The sequence below is a fragment of the Lepidochelys kempii genome, chromosome 11 (assembly GCF_965140285.1).
Source record: "Lepidochelys kempii isolate rLepKem1 chromosome 11, rLepKem1.hap1, whole genome shotgun sequence".
In the NCBI taxonomy this organism is placed as follows: domain Eukaryota; kingdom Metazoa; phylum Chordata; order Testudines; family Cheloniidae; genus Lepidochelys; species Lepidochelys kempii.
In genome coordinates this window covers 34247441-34264608 of record NC_136390.1, presented here as the reverse complement: position 1 = coordinate 34264608, position 17168 = coordinate 34247441, and the positions used below count along the sequence as shown (strand labels likewise).

Sequence of the window (17168 nt, the reverse complement as noted above, 5' to 3'; positions counted from 1 at the left end):
TAACCCGGGGCCCTGGGCTCTGGCGGAGCTTTAAAGGGCCCAGGGCTCCGCTGTGGTAGCGGCAGCTGGGAGCCCCTGGCCCTTTAAATTACTGCCGGAGTCCCGCTGCCGCTACCCCAGGGCTCCAGCAGCGGGGCTCGGGTGGCGACTTAAAGGGCTCCAGAGGGTAGCGGGAGCCCAGGGCCCTTTAAATTGCCACCCGAGCCCCGCTGCTGGAGCCCTGGGGTAGCAGTGGCAGCCGGGGGCTCCAGTGGCAATTTAAAGGGCCAGGGGCTCCCAGGCACTGCTACCGCAGCGGAGCCCCGGGCCCTTTAGATTGCCACCACGACCCCTGGGGCTCCAGGAGCAGGGCTCGGGCGGCAATTTAAAGGGTCTGGGGCTCCGGTTGCCGCCACTGCCCCAGGTCCATTAAATCTTCCCCAGAGCCTGCGGAGCCCTGGGGTAGCGGTGGCGGGGCTTTGGTGGCTGTTTAAAGGGCCAGGGTTGGTAGCTGCGGCAGGAGCCCTGGGCCCTTTAAATCGCCGCATGAGCCCCGCCACTGCTTCCCCAGGGCTCTGGCGGCAATTTAAAGGGCCTGGGGTGCTGCTGGGAGCCCCAGGCCCTTTAAATTGCCACCTGGGGAAGCCGATCCGCCCCAGTACGGCACACAGGCTCTTGCCAGTACACCGAACTGGGGCGTACCGGCTTACTTTCACCTCTGTTTGCAGTCTATAATTTGAAATGGTAGGAGAGATATAGTAATCTACCGGTTTCCCCAAAGTCTCTCAGGGCTATCTATAGTAACTATGGGGATCTCTGTCTTCTCGTTCAGTTATTCTGCCCTGTTGGAATCCAAACCGTTCAGAGGTGAAGAATTTTCCCCTGTGTCCATACTTCTAGCTTCTTCTCACAGAAAGCTAGCTGACAGGGTCACTACCTGTGTGGGTTTTTTCTTTGATGATGGAGAGTGAGGAATTCATTTAGTCTTTGATCTCCAATCATCACACACAAAGACCACTTGCTTTGAAGTTAGTATTTTTCTGTTAAAGTTCTTCATTTGCATTCCACAAGGCTTCTTTCTCATTTGAGGGGTTATTTAGTTACAGGGGTATACGCAATGTAAATGTTTGCTATTACATTATAAGAAGATACAGATAAGAGAAAACAAAGCATGCAGCATCCCATTCATTTTTGTGAAGTTTAAACACTAACTACGTTCTAATACATTTAACAATCACTTTGATCTACATAAATACACAAGTGAATTGGCCTGGCTTCCAGTTCCGCTTTTGTAAGCTTTCAGGGAGGCCTGGGGCTTTGGCATGAGTTGGCATCTAGTCTTCTAGCATCACAACCACAGTATGGATATCATCATAGAGGGGTGATGCCCACATTTTAGCACGGATTTGTGATGATGGTGTTTTTCCACTGCTGGAGAAAAAGGTCAAATAGTTCCTTTAAAATTCTTGTTGCTGTTGAAAGCATTGCAATGCCCTCGTGATTTTTCTGAGCAATATTTCTGTAAATAGTGAAGGCTTTGGGCCCATCTATACAGTCACATAGAAGACCTTGCTACAAAACAGCAGAAAATAATATCCCACTCCAGCAATATTGCTTGCCAATGAACTGTGTGCTTTCTCAGGGTCAAATTCTCATCCTCTGAGTAAAGCCTGAGTAAATGATCTTTAATTGGAGGTGGGGGCTATACAAGTGTTAGGGGGACAGAATCCTCCCTGACCCCAAATCAAAACACAGAATGTAAAGCCATTGTCCAAAGACTGCAGCTACTGTCCATGGCCTCTAAGCTGTCATAGCAGCTGTGGTCTATAATGAATTCCTTCCATGGAGTGTTGGTCTGTGGATTCCCTACCCTGTACTGGAGATACTTGCTCCCATGACAAGCTAACCAGCTAAGTAGCCTTTGTGCATTCTTGTTCGCTGTGTCATGGGCCTTCCCATGGGAAGGGAATAGGAAGGAACTCTGTGACTTGTTCTAGCATTGCATTCGAACAGTAACTATTGTAATAACTAAGTTTTTGAGGTTTCATTTACAGGCATATGTTTGGAATAATAACATTTACATAAAAGAATCACCAGGTGTGTCGAGTGTGCAGATCACCACAAATGGAGAAGAAAATAAAATTTTTAATGGAATAGCTGACTGGGTATATGAAGGTAATTACCTACATATTTTACCTTACAAGAAAATGTAGAAACTTATTTGTTAGTTTAAAATATGTAACAATAAATACATGGAGGAAAGAGAGCATCTTAAATGGTATCACCACCTAGCTTATACTGTATAGAACTTGTCAGCCACAGAAATCAAAATGCTTTAAAAAGGAAAGTGGGTATCATGATATCCGTTTTGCAAATGGGGAAACAGAGGCACAAAGATGTGAAATGACTTGATTAATGTCACATGGCAGGTCAGTGGTATATCTAGACATAGAACCCTGGTCTTGTGCTTTTGAGGCCAGTGCATTATCCTTTGGACCAGGCTAACATGGAGGCAGTGTTGCCTAGTGGATAGAGCACTGAACTGGGAATAGGGCCTTATGAGTTCTATTCCCAGATCTGCCATTGGACTACTGGGTGACCTTAGTCAAGTCACTTCCCTACTCTGTGCTTCAGTTTCTCCATCTGCAAAATGGAAGCAAAGCACTTTGACAACTATGAATGAAAAGTTCTATAAAAAAAGCTTGGTATTCTTGTAAATGAAAAACCTACTTGTTAAAATATAGTAATTTAATTAATGCAGTGTTTTCCAAAAATATTTTGCTTGCTCTGCCTCTACCCCAGGGGTGGTATAGGGATAGAGCTAGACCTGTGAATTGTTCCCATAGTCTCGGCTTTCATTTAAAAAAAAATCAATCTCTATCCATTATCCTTATGAAGAGAATCTTCAAAACATGAATGTAATCAATGCAGAGACAACTGCCTGAATTTGTAGAAAGCCTGAAATAATAGCTGTGAAGTGTGAACTTCCCCTTCACTTCAGTGAGTAGTGACTTGTATGCATGCCAAGAATACTTAAAATGTCAACGTTGTTAACTGTTTTGCTGTAAATCAAAGAGTCTTGGAAAGGAGAGGAATTCTGTTATGAAGATTTACTCCAGTGTTTTGCAAGATATAGGTGGAGTAGGTTTGAAGGATAAACTGGGAGATCATGGAAGATTTATAAATTAAGGTGTGTAGGCCTTTCACACCACATGAGGTTACAAGGGGGCACAACTGGTTTCATTTTCCTTAAGTGGAGCTTGGCTTTCAAAAGTTTGGGAAATACTGTATTAATAGTTTAGCATTTAGTGAGGCCACATGTGCTTGGTTTTAGTTATGGCCATTCCATTCACTGGCTGTCTGGATATACTGGGCCAAATTCTACCCTGTGCAATTCCATTAAAGTCAAACCAGTGAGGTCCATGATCGTAAATCTCTGCAGAATTCATATTTGTTTTCTGTGTGCATAGGTTAAAACAGGAATGTATGCCAAATTTTAAAAATGTCTGGCTTTACCTTCCACTCTTAGATTTGGCAATAGATCTGCTTTACTTCCAGATAAGTTGGTTATAAGATTCAAAGCTAATTTGGGAATTTTATACATCATAAAGTGATAAAGGTTTTATGTTATTTTAAAATTCATTTATTTTGTAAGGGGCGTGTGTGATAGATGTCAGGTCTAGCACCCAGTACAGATTTTTTTTATTATTGCAGCCAGATTCAGGAAGTATAACTATAAAAGGCTGTGTGTTGTAAGCATTCACTTACTATGTCATTCTAGAACCCAGGCAAAAGGCAAATAGTCTGTACTTCAGTAGCTGAACTTCAGCATAAATCTGTGCAAAGTAAATTAGAACAATAATTCAGATGCAGAAGCCAATTTAGCAGCTATTACTTCAAAAGAACGCCTTTGCATCTCTTTCAGAGGAAATGTTTGGCACCCATTCTGCTCTGTGGTGGTCTCCAAATGCCAGTTTTTTAGCATATGCAGAGTTTAATGATACAGAAGTTCCTGTTATGGAGTATTCCTTTTATGCAGAAGACACGCTGCAGTATCCAAAGACCATTAGACTCCCATATCCCAAGGTCTGTGTTATTTATTAAACATGGTTGTTCAGCAGTTTGGGACTATTCTCTTAATCATTTAATCACTTCCTGCTAATGAAAATATTGTCTGTCTCTCCTCAACAGCTTGCTGTGATTACTCTTACTGAAGTCAACAGCATCTGGCAATGTTAATGTATTTTTATTATCTTCAGGGGGAAAAAGTCTGATTTAAGGTTTTGTTATTTCTCCAGAACCACTGAAGGGATGACAGGCAGTCTTGCAGATAGTGAGGCATGCTGTTATCTGGCACTATGCATAAGGGTGTTGCATGGGCTTTAATTTCACAGAATTTTCTCCTGCAGGCCACAGAACCTTTCCAGCGCTACAGTCCCAGTCCCTAGGGTGATGTGTGCCTTCCATAGAGGAAGGAGGGGTAATATTGGCCAGCGTGTTTCATAGTCACAGATTCACTGTCCACACCTATGCCCTTCTATCCTTGATACCATGGGTGAAGCTCTCAGAGCGCAGTGCTTCCTTCCACCAGTTCCACTGCCAGATGGCCACCGTATGCCCACAACGTAAGGAGAATTTGTCCCTTAGGTAGCAGAGTGAATGGAGGAAACTGAATGAAGGATAGCAAGGTGTAATGAATCAGAGAAGCACATACACAGAAGAAAAGCTGGTCGAACTTCATTTGGTGATGTTGACAGTGGTCCAGCTGGTGACAGCAGGATAGTTGACTAATAGCATCAGGGATCCCAACTTGAATATGGCCGTTAATAAGCTAAACTCAGCAGCTGTGGAATAAGGTTTGCATTTACATAGCACTTTCTGTCCACAAATCTCAAAGCAAATGTTTCTGACTGGGAGGCTGGGAGAGGAAGATGGGTGTGTGAGAATCAGGAACATTTCAGTGGTACCATAAAAAGCACCATCTCCAGGGAAATCACCGTGTCATGTTTAGGGATGTTTCAGTCAATGGCTCCCAGGAGATTGACTGATTGTTTTAATTTCTCATTTGTTGTGGGCTTTGTGACCAAATAAGGAGATACTGGTGATGTTTTTGCTGGATAAAGGTCTCACCAAGGGACACCAGGTAGTGGATTTGTTTGTTTCTTCACTGAACTCCTCAGAAGTATGTGTCCCTCTTAGCATGGAAAATTGCTGGTCTTAAGAAGGATCAGCTGTGAGTTTTTAACTCCAATTACTGGCATTTCTGGGTGATTGTCATTTGTAGAGGAATCAACGACCTGAAAGGGATGGTACTGACTTCTCTTAAAGGAGAGGGCATCTGCTCAGGAAATATATTACTGTTAGATGTCAGACTTCCTGAATCCGTGGCAAAGGGTGGTAGTGGGATTGAATATAATCCATTGCTGGAGAGCAGAAGTTATGGTATATTAGCAAATATAGTAAATGAAGACAAAATATATCAAACACAATTATGGATGTTTATTTTTGTAAATGACGAGGTATGTTTTTATTAGAACTATGTGGCTAATTTCTTAATGAAAAAGATAAGTGTATGTGCCCATCTGAACCGAATTGTGTTTCTTCACACAGTCTAACATACATGGTACTGCTGTCTCACTGCTGTTGCACTTTACAGCTTCTTTGCTGTCTTCCCTAATTTCAAGGGTTGTTTTCACTTAGAAAGTATTTATTGTCTTCAAAAGTACTGCGAAACGTTTTATTCTTTTTTAGGCAGGAGCTGCAAATCCTACTGTAAAATTATTTGTTGTGAATACTGAATCTCCTCCCCCTGTGAATTCCCGTGAAATTGTTGCACCAGCTAGCATAATATCAGGGTAAGTAGTTTTGATAGTATGTGTGTTTTCTCTGTGAATGCCCTAGATTACTATTATATATCACTGGGTTACATTATCACACTGCTCAGAGAGGAACAGGATTTACTGTGTAAAGCCCATGCAGATATTATTCTTTCAAAAAATTATTTAAAGGTGATGGCATATTCCAGATTTCTTGTGCTCAGAATATGACATGTTGTTAGCTCATCATAGATAGTGGATCCTTCTTATAATGAAGTCATTTCACAGAACAGCTTTACTATCAGCAGAAATTGACTATACGTGGAATTGCAATTTGCACATTACTCTGCACTGAGAAAAAATTTAGAATTGTCACTCTATTACACTGTAAATGAAGATTCACTGTGTCTGGTTTCACTGGGAGAAGATTCCATTGTGTTTTCATTGGCTCATTTTAAAGCAACACTGTGTATATTGTGAGGTAACTAGCAAAGTTTCTCTGATTAAACTTAGAATGTGTAAACCAGCAATTCTGAAAGTAAATGAAAAGTCTTATTTCTCAAAATGCCACTGACATTGTACTACTTGACATAAATTTGAGTATTCTGAAAAGAGCAACCAAAAGGATTTAACACATACATGCACAATTCTGTATCCAAAGTCTCCTGTTTCCACAATACTGTAGACTTACTGAGTGTAGGTGTCTAATGTTTGCAGTAAGGATTTAGAGACAGTGAGATAGCGTGTACTGTATCACACAGAAAGATGTGATAATTTTTAGAGAAAGCAAACAGGCCTGTTAGTCGGGAAATAAAACAGCATCCTCTGCTGTGTTATCAAATAACTACAGCCAGAAAACAGAGAATGTTCCATTCCAATCCTCACCACAGTAAAATCGACATTCTTTGCATTAACTGAATCAGCGATTGAAGCATATATCCAACCTCATGTGTTTGTTTGCATTAATATATTGTTCATATATTCTTTTATAGCCCTACAATAATTCCACAAAATATTGATGATGCTAACTAGCTCTTGAAGTTTTCTAGATAGAAGTATAGAATAAATATCTGGTTTCAGTTTAGTTTTTAATTGGTTTCTTTGTTCTTTAGAAAAATCTCCTTATATTTCACTAGCACCCAGTGAAAGCAGAACAATACCATTCTTAGCTCAAAACAATAACATGCACGCACCATCCCAGCCTAATACAGGGCCTGATTTTCTGCTGGAATTACTCTAGTTTTATATCAGTGTAACACCATAGAAATCTGGGCTAACACAATGGTGAATCAGACCCAGAATTTTGAAGAATACAGATGTCTAAGTCTGCTTAGGATCAAATATGTTACATGTAATACTTAAATTAAACCTTGATGTAGGAAACACCTGATGCTGTTACAAACATCCCTCCGCATGCACAACTCCCACCTCTCTTAATGAATTACATGATAGTGAAGTTTAATAAATAAAAGATGGTCTGCGGTTGATGTAGTGTAATGTAAAGCAATGTAAGTATTCATGGTGGGGACTGCATAGAAAACATTCTCACTGATGAGGGAAAAGTAACCCCAAAATAGTGTGGGTTGTCTCAAGTTTTCCCTGTTGTGAAAAGATAGATTTGTCCCCACTGTAAATAGACTGCCAGCTGGGGATAGAGAAGGGGATACAGGCAAGTTTTTTGGCATTTTCATTATGAGAGATGTAACCTTTCACCCTTGTATGGCTAAATTCTGGCATTAAGTACAGTCTTCATGGCAGTGGGGGGAGTGTGCATGGCCTTACTACCCCAGGGGGAGCTCCAGGAGACATTATACCTGCACACATTTGCCTATGCCGTGGTGCTGAGCACTCCCAAGGAGCATAGCCACTTCACCAGGCTTAAAGCCGGTGCACCTCTGGCCACTGATATCTAGTTCTGTTGGCTGGGCCAGGAGCGCTGACAGGACACCTGTGTCCTTCTGCACAAGCTAGTGCATTAGCCCTGATATTATGGGGTCCTTGCCCTCTCTGAGCATGAGGATGTCTATTGTGCCTAAAGAAAACGATGTGGAGAGAGGCTCCTTTCACTGTCTGTGTTTCTTGAGTGGGTCTGGCCCTCAGGATTTAGGAATTTCTCATAAATTGTAGCGTTTAGCCAGAGGGGCACTTTGTGCATTTGCAGAAGGCCAGCACAAAACACACATATCATTCAGATCTCACTTAGGTCCCCGTGGTGCTGAGTGTTCATGTGGGATGGTTAAGTGAAACATAAGTAATGCCCAGACCTGTGCACAGGGATGGATTTCACCCTGTGAGACTATCAGTTTGTACCAGTGTTGGAATGAGAAGTTTGCAGAGTGGGAGAACACACTGTGGTAGCGGAATGCAGGAGTACACTTTTCAGGGAGAAAAAAAGGAAGGGAAATGCAATACTTTTGCACTGCCTGACATCCCTGTAATTTGAATTAATCATATCACAATTTACTCCTCAAATATAAAAATCCCTGAAAACCAGAAGTACCTATTAGTTGTAAAATATGGTCATTTTTTTAAAAAAGCTGCAAAAAGTCTTTGAACAAAATGATAGTTGTCTGTCTTTTTTTTTTAATTGTCTTTTCTTGTTTGACATTTAACTCTTCCTGCAGAATTGTCGGCTTTCTCAATTTAAAGAAACAAAACCAACTTTTTAAACACTTTTCATTACTAAATTTGGATTTCTTTTCTAACTACCCCAGGAAACAACTGTTGAAGGCATGGGTTGGAGGAGGGGATAGAAAAGTGTCAAAGGCTCCTTCTTCTAGCCATTTCCTTGTTGCAATTTCCTTTTTTTCTGTGGCTAGCCCTGTATTGCTCCAAAACAGTAAAAACAGTAACATTAAAATTAAACATTAAATTTGAAACTGTTCACGAAACATAAAACCTGAAGTACAAGTGTCCTATCAGAGCATTACAATCCACAGCCAAGCGTCATGGGCTGCCTAGCACAGAAATAGAGATTTATACACTTTATATATGTATGAAAAGAACCCCTACATTGTAGTCAGAAATTCCCCCAAAATAATGAGACCAGGAAGCCAGATGGCATGTCTGACAAAGTACAGTTGTTGTGGTTGAAGTAAATAATAAGTGCAGGTTTTTTTTTGCAGAGGGGGCATGTTTATGGTCTCAAAAACAGTTAACTAATTACACCACAAAACTTCCCACCCACTCTTTGTCAGCTGATTGTTAAGGGAAGGAGAGAGAAGAAACATGAACTTTGACAAGCATCACAGGGGTAGCTGACTTTGACAAACATGTCAGCTGTAGAGCTAAGAGCAAAGTCCTGTGAAGACATTTTCATTAGATCAGTTCACAAAGCCTGTTGTAATGATGTTATGTCATAATGGGAGGGCATAACCTTATCTTCTCTTTTTACACACAAGAGTAAGGGATCATAGTTGGGAATGAGAACCACTGCATTCTGGGGGTACTGCCCTTTGTTATAATAGCGTGAGGCGCTCATGCAAATAGAGTGCAAAATTATAAAAGTGAAAGCTTGTCTCTTTGCTTCTAAGTCCTTCCTATAAAGTAAAGTTCTCAGCTGGATGATGTTCTGGAGATGGAACTAAGATACTTGAGTAGCAAAATGTGGTGTTACTATGCTTAAGTCCTTCATAGTAAGCACAGGACTCACAGCGATATCAGACTGAGTCAGTGGGATAATAGGTCCCACTTAGGAAGTGCATAGGACCAGCTACAAAAATCTCCATTTTATCTGGACTCCCTGGTTAACCAAGGATTTCTGATTGTCACTTCTCTACACTCCATGACCTCTTAGAACTTCATTGAGACTGTGTGGCATAAAACTCCAAAATCTCAGACCAATACCATTTGGGATAAAGTAGAATCCCCTCTAACTGTCCATAGTACAGGGCTTTTGACATTGTGTTGTGCAGTTCAGAGTGCATCCATCAATGTCTCTGTCATCATTTAACTGTAATTCTTGTGGGATACTGACACACAAAAACTCTAGCTAGTGCAGGGGTGGGCAAACTTTTTGGCCCGTGAGCCACATCGGGGAATATAAATTGTATGGCAGACCATGAATGCTCACAAAATTGGGGTTAGGGTGTGGGAGGGGGTGCAGCCTCTGGAGTGGGGCTGGAGATGAGGAGTTTGAGGTATAGGAGGGTGCTCTGGGCTCAGACCGAGAGGTTCAGAGGGCAGCAGGGGTGCAGGTTCTGGCTGGGGGTGCGGGCTCTGGGGTGGGGATGAGAGTTTGGGGGTACAGGAGGCTGCTCCGGGCTGGGATTGAGGGGTTTGGAGAACGGGATGGGGATCAGGGCTGGGATAGGGGGTTGGGGCGTGGGGAGAGGCCCAGGGGTGCAGGCTCCAAGTGACGCTTTCCTCAAGCGGCTCCCGGAAGCAGTGGCATGTCCCTTCTCCGGCTCCTACGTGGAGGGGCGGCCAGTCAGCTCTGCGTGCTGCTGCATCTGCAGGCACTGCCCCTGTAGCTCCCATTGGAGTGCGTAGGAGCCAGAGCGGGGCCATGCCGCAGCTTTTGGGATCTACGTGGTGTGGCCCTGACCTTGCACCCCGGCCGGAGTGCTGGAGCAGGGCCAAGCCGCGTGGTGCGGCTTGCAGGCTGGCTTAAAACAGCTCATGGGCTGGATCTGGCCCACAGGCTGTAGTTTGCCCACCCTTGAGCTAGTGCCTTACTGTACGAATGAAAGTAAGCCGAGGCATTACCTGATGGCTAAACAATAGACATCAAGCATTGCAATGGGTCACTGAGATCTGTTGCATTGAATGCAACTGAAAAGTTCACTGCAACTAAGCCCTGGTCTACACTAGGACTTTAGGTCGAATTCAGCAGCGTTAAATCAATGTAAACCTGCACCCATCCACACAGTGAAGCCCTTTATTTCGACTTAAAGGGCTCTTAAAATCGATTTCCTTACTTCACCCCTGACAAGTGGATTAGTGCTTAAATCGACGTTCCCGGCTCGAATTTGGGGTACTGTGGACACAATTCGATGGTATTGGCCTCCGGGAGCTATCCCAGAGTGCTCCATTCTGACCGCTCTGGACAGCACTCTCAACTCAGATGCACTGGCCAGGTAGACAGGAAAAGAACCGCAAACTTTTGAATCTCATTTCCTGTTTGGCCAGCGTGGCAAGCTGCAGGTGACCATGCAGAGCTCATCAGCACAGGTGACCATGATGGAGTCCCAGAATCGCAAAAGAGCTCCAGCATGGACCGAACGGGAGGTACGGGATCTGATCGCTGTTTGGGGAGAGGAATCCGTGCTATCAGAACTCCGTTCCAGTTTTCGAAATGCCAAAACCTTTGTGAAAATCTCCCAGGGCATGAAGGACAGAGGCCATAACAGGGACCCGAAGCAGTGCCGCGTGAAACTGAAGGAGCTGAGGCAAGCCTACCAGAAAACCAGAGAGGCAAACAGCCGCTCTGGGTCAGAGCCCCAAACATGCCGCTTCTATGATGAGCTGCATGCCATTTTAGGGGGTTCAGCCACCACTACCCCAGCCATGTTGTTTGACTCCTTCAATGGAGATGGAGGCAATACGGAAGCAGGTTTTGGGGACGAAGAAGATGATGAGGAGGAGGAGGTTGTAGATAGCTCACAGCAAGCAAGCGGAGAAACCGGTTTTCCCGACAGCCAGGAACTGTTTCTCACTCTAGACCTGGAGCCAGTACCCCCCAAACCCACCCAAGGCTGCCTCCTGGACCCAGCAGGCGGAGAAGGGACCTCTGGTGAGTGTACCTTTTAAAATGCTATACATGGTTTAAAAGCAAGCATGTGAAAGGATTACTTTGCCCTGGCATTTGCGGTTCTCCTAGATGTAGTCCTAAAGCCTTTGCAAAAGGTTTCTGGGGAGGGCAGCCTTATTTCGTCCTTCATGGTAGGACACTTTACCACTCCAGGCCAGTAACACGTACTCGGGAATCACTGTAGAACAAAGCATTGCAGTGTATGTTTGCTGGCATTCAACCAAAATCCGTTCTTTATCTCTCTGTGTTATCCTCAGGAGAGTGAGATATAATTCATGGTCACCTGGTTGAAATAGAGTGCTTTTCTTCAGGGGACACTCAGAGGAGCCCATTCCTGCTGGGCTGTTTGCCTGTGGCTAAACAGAAATGTTCCCCGCTGTTAGCCACAGGGAGGGGGGAAGGTTGAGGGGGTAGTCACGCGGTGGGAGGAGGCAAAATGCGACCTTGTAACGAAAGCACATGTGCTATGTATGTAATGTTAACAGCAAGGTTTACCCTGAAAGAGTGTAGCGACTGTTTTATAAAATGTGTCTTTTTAAATACCGCTGTCCCTTTTTTTTTCTCCACCAGCTGCATGTGTTTCAATGATCACAGGATCTTCTCCTTCCCAGAGGCTAGTGAAGCTTAGAAAGAAAAAAAAAAACGCACTCGCGATGAAATGTTCTCCGAGCTCATGCTGTCCTCCCACACTGACAGAGCACAGACGAATGCGTGGAGGCAAATAATGTCAGAGTGCAGGAAAGCACAAAATGACCGGGAGGAGAGGTGGCGGGCTGAAGAGAGTAAGTGGCGGGCTGAAGACAGGGCTGAAGCTCAAATGTGGCGGCAGCGTGATGAGAGGAGGCAGGATTCAATGCTGAGCCTGCTGCAGGACCAAACCAGTATGCTCCAGTGTATGGTTGATCTGCAGCAAAGGCAGCTGGAGCACAGACTGCCACTGCTGCCCCTCTGTAACCAACCGCCCTCCTCCCCAAGTTCCATAGCCTCCACACCCAGACGCCCAAGAACGCGGTGGGGGGGCCTCCGGCCAACCAGCCACTCCACCACAGAGGATTGCCCAAAAAAAAGAAGGCTGTCATTCAATAAATTTTAAAGTTGTAAACTTTTAAAGTGCTGTGCTTAAAGTGCTGTGTGGCATTTTCCTTCCCTCCTCCACCACCCCTCCTGGGATACCTTGGTAGTCATCTCCCTATTTGTGTGATGAATGAATAACGAATGCATGACTGTGAAGCAGCAATGACTTTATTGCCTCTGCAAGCGGTGATTAAAGGGAGGAGGGGAGGGTGGTTAGCTTACAGGGAAGTAGAGTGAACCAAGGGGCGGGGAGTTTCATCAAGGAGAAACAAACAGAACTTTCACACCGTAGCCTGGCCAGTCATGAAACTGGTTTTCAAAGCTTCTCTGATGCGTACCGCGCCCTCCTGTGCTCTTCTAACCGCCCTGGTGTCTGGCTGCGCGTAACCAGCAGCTAGGCGATTTGCCTCAGCCTCCCACCCCTCCATAAACGTCTCCCCCTTACTCTCACAGATATTGTGGAGCACACAGCAAGCAGTAATAACAGTGGGAATATTGGTTTCGCTGAGGTCTAAGCGAGTCAGTAAACTGCGCCAGCGCGCCTTTAAACGTCCAAATGCACATTCTACCACCATTCTGCACTTGCTCAGCCTGTAGTTGAACAGCTCCTGACCACTGTCCAGGCTGCCTGTGTACGGCTTCATGAGCCATGGCATTAAGGGGTAGGCTGGGTCCCCAAGGATACATATAGGCATTTCAACATCCCCAACAGTTATTTTCTGGTCTGGGAATAAAGTCCCTTCCTGCAGCTTTTGAAACAGACCAGAGTTCCTGAAGATGCGAGCATCATGGACCTTTCCCGGCCATCCCATGTTGATGTTGGTGAAACGTCCCTTGTGATCCACCAGAGCTTGCAGCACTATCGAAAAGTACCCCTTGCGGTTTATGTACTCGGCGGCTTGGTGCTCCGGTGCCAAGATAGGGATATGGGTTCCGTCTATGGTCCCACCACAGTTAGGGAATCCCATTGCAGCAAAGCCATCCACTATGACCTGCATATTTCCCAGGGTCACTACCCTTGATATCAGCAGATCTTTGATTGCGTGAGCTACTTGCATAACAGCAGCCCCCACAGTAGATTTGCCCACTCCAAATTGATTCCCAACTGACCGGTAGCTGTCTGGCGTTGCAAGCTTCCACAGGGCTATCGCCACTCGCTTCTCAACTGTGAGGGCTGCTCTCATCCTGGTATTCATGCGCTTCAGGGCAGGGGAAAGCAAGTCACAAAGTTCCATGAAAGTGCCCTTACGCATGCGAAAGTTTCGCAGCCACTGGGAATCGTCCCAGACCTGCAACACTATGCGGTCCCACCAGTCTGTGCTTGTTTCCCGAGCCCAGAATCGGCATTCCACAGCATGAACCTGCCCCATTAGCACCATGATGCATGCATTGTCAGGGCCCATGCTTTCAGAGAAATCTGTGTCCATGTCCTGATCACTCACGGGACCGCGCTGACGTCGCCTCCTCGCCCGGTATCGCGTTGCCATGTTCTGGTGCTGCATATACTGCTGGATAATGCGTGTGGTGTTTAATGTGCTCCTAATTGCCAAAATGAGCTCAGCGGCCTCCATGCTTGCCTTGGTATGGCGTCCGCACAGAAAAAAGGCGCGGAACGATTGTCTGCCGTTGCTCTGACGGAGGGAGGGGCGACTGACGACATGGCTTACAGGGTTGGCTTCAGGGAGCTAAAATCAACAAAGGGTGTGCCTGTACATCAAGGAGTATTTCAGGCAGGACTGCACGGAGGGTTCCAATAAGAAATGGTGCACCTAAGTTATCGTTGTTATTGGAACAAGGAGGTTAGCCTGGCCTCTGATTGATACATGGCTAGATTTACCTCGCTGCACCTTCTCTGTGAGTGACTGCAGTGTGATCTAGACAGGGAAGGAGGCAAATGAGTACAAAACAAATCTGGTCTATTTCTTGTTCTGACCCACTCCATCTATCTTTTACATCTTTGGCTGGCAGCAGACGGTGCAGAAGGACTGCATGCCATCCACATCTCATGGCTGCTTGGCAGAAGATGGTACAGTACGACTGCTAGCCATCTTCATCTCTTGCCTGCCTGGCATAAGATGGTACAATACGACTGCTAGCAATCCTCATCTCTTGCCTGCCTGGCAGAAGATGGTACAGTACGACTGCTAGCAGTCCGTATCGCCTGCCCGCTCACCATAAGACGGTTCAATAGGACTGCAGGACTAAAGAGAATGACCTGGTCAAGTCACTCCAAATTTAGTCCCTGCGCCCATGTCTGCCCAGGCGCTCCCAACCGACGTGGCCAGGAGCACCTCGGACACGATGAGGACGACTACCAGTCGTATTGCACCGTCTGCTGCCAGAAGGCAATGGGTTGCTGCTACTGTGCAGCAAAGCCGTACCGCGTCTGCCAGCACCTAGGAGACATAGGGTGACGGTTACCTGAGCGGGCTCCATGCTTGCCGTGGTATGGCGTCTGCACAGGTAACTCAGGAAAAAAGGCGCGAAATGATTGTCTGCCCTTGCTTTCACGGGGGGAGGGAGGGAACGGGGGCCTGACGATATGTACCCAGAACCACCCGCAGCAATGTTTTAGCCCCATCAGGCATTGGGATCTCAACCCAGAATTCCAATGGGCAGCGGAGACTGCGGGAACTGTGGGATAGCTACCCACAGTGCAACGCTCTGGAAGTCGACGCTTGCCTCGGTACTGTGGAAGCGCTCCGCCGAGTTAATGCACTTAATGCACTTAGAGCATTTTCTGTGGGGACACACACACTCGAATATATAAAACCGATTTCTAAAAAACCGACTTCTATAAATTCGACCTAATTTCGTAGTGTAGACATACCCTAAAAGTGTAAGACTGGAATATGTAAAGTTCAATGAAATACTGGACACCACTATATAGAAAAAAGGGAAGGAGTACTTGTGGCGCCTTAGAGACTAGTCTCTAAGGCGCCACAAGGACTCCCTTTCTTTTTGCAGATACAGACTAACACGGCTGCTACTCTGAAGCCTGACTATATAGAAGAGTAGTGTATGGAAGGTGCTAAAGCATCTAATAGCCTTTGTTATTTCCAGGGATCACTATTTGAGTGTTGTAACATGGGTAACAGATGAAAGGATCTGTCTGCAGTGGCTCAGAAGGATTCAGAATATTTCAGTCCTTGCGGTCTGTGACTTTACAAGAGAGAATGGAATGTGGCAATGCCCAGAGGTATGAAAAATGGAGCTAAATAGTCAAATGACTTAATAAGAGTCAAGAGTGGGGTTGAGGGAAGAAAAATATATTCAGACATATTTGTGTGTGACATAGACTATGTGAAATATATACCATAATGCCGGTTGGGGGGGTTGTGTTTTTTTTTCCCTTCCCTTCAGGGCAAACAACATACAGAAGAAAGTAAAACTGGCTGGATCGGCAGAGTGAGTATTCAGTTTCTAGATTACAACATGTTACATAACACATTGATAATTAAATGTAAAGAACACATTTATTATGAACTTCTTACCTTTCTAATGGTGTGTTACCCAGACCTGGTCCATAACTTACCTTGGACAACTGCTAACTGCGCACATGTGGCAAAAGGAATAGATCTCAGCTGGAGCTGTGTAAAACCCACTCATTTAAATTTCATGGGTTTTGTAACTCTAAACTTTGTGAGTTTGGCTCGTAACCCTGGCTCCACATAGGTTAGATCGATCTAGGAGCTGCCAGTTGGCAACAGTCCTCTGGGACTGCACACCAGCTAAAGATAGCTGGCTTTGCCTCTGAGTCACTGCCTACCCTGGTGGTAGGGTGAGGTTATGCAGGAGACAGGTATTCTCTGTGCCAGCTGACAAGTCCTCAACACCAGTGGAATTCTCAGTTAGCGAGACTTGGCCACTCTCCAGCCCGTTGTTGCACCGTTAGTGTGGCATGAAGGAGCCAGAATGTACTAAAAGAATCTGGCCCATAGCCTCTCCACTGATTTGGAAAGTGGGTCTTCAGCATAGCAAAATACAATATCATTTCATTCAAATGTCTCCCTTTTTTCTCTTGAAACAAAATAAAATTCCCCAAACAACAACAACAACAACAAAATCTTGCTCGCTTTTTTGCATACATTTTAACCAACCAGATGAAATTTTTCACACAGCTCTGCTGAGTAGAACCCCATCTAAATGCCATTTTCCACATTGCATAGGGACAGAATGCCATGTGGTAGAGAGTAGGCACCTGTTGAAGTACTTAGATGATCTGGAGGAAGTGAAGAATAGACCCAAAAGATCAGACTAGAGGGAGAAATGTGTTTCAGAATTTCTGATGAGAACACAGAATATGCTCTCTACGCCCGCACTCTCCACACATTGACTCTGTTTTAGTCACAAATTCACTTTTAAGTCAAAAAGCAAAAATTTAAAGAAATGCAGTGAGGGAGGAAACAGCAGGGATGAAATCATCCCCAGCACAACGATGAGAGATCATCCCACCTGCTGTCAAATTTGATTTGGAAAGGAAGGCTTTAATCCTGACACATTTTGCTTCTGTACAGCAAAGGCTCCACAATTAGGCAATTGGTGTA

At 45.0% G+C, this 17168-nt stretch overlaps 2 protein-coding genes across 3 annotated transcripts in view; both read left to right on the top strand.

Moving 5' to 3' along the window:
* DPP4 (dipeptidyl peptidase 4) overlaps positions 1 to 17168 on the top strand; it is a 74563-nt gene that overhangs the window by 22982 nt on the left and 34413 nt on the right. For both annotated transcript variants that reach the window (XM_073305626.2, XM_073305625.2), the window contains exons 8-12: positions 2034 to 2154; positions 3905 to 4065; positions 5731 to 5834; positions 15685 to 15820; positions 15985 to 16029. In XM_073305626.2, coding sequence (XP_073161727.1) covers positions 2034 to 2154; positions 3905 to 4065; positions 5731 to 5834; positions 15685 to 15820; positions 15985 to 16029 — 567 coding nt within the window. The remainder of the gene's footprint in view (positions 1 to 2033; positions 2155 to 3904; positions 4066 to 5730; positions 5835 to 15684; positions 15821 to 15984; positions 16030 to 17168) is intronic.
* Positions 10956 to 12763, top strand: LOC140895583 (uncharacterized). The gene is made up of 2 exons (XM_073305627.2): positions 10956 to 11529; positions 12118 to 12763. Exons 1-2 carry the CDS (start codon positions 10974 to 10976, stop codon positions 12270 to 12272), a joined length of 711 nt encoding a protein of 236 aa, XP_073161728.1. The 5' UTR covers positions 10956 to 10973; the 3' UTR covers positions 12273 to 12763.

What these genes read in the sequence shown, in the direction of transcription:
- LOC140895583 (XM_073305627.2), top strand. Translation starts at nt 10,974, where the DNA reads ATGATGGAGTCCCAGAATCGCAAAAGAGCTCCAGCATGGACCGAACGG. An exon ending in AGGCGGAGAAGGGACCTCTG is followed by an intron (nt 11,530 to 12,117) that starts GTGAGTGTACCT and finishes TTTCTCCACCAG; the next exon opens with CTGCATGTGTTTCAATGATC.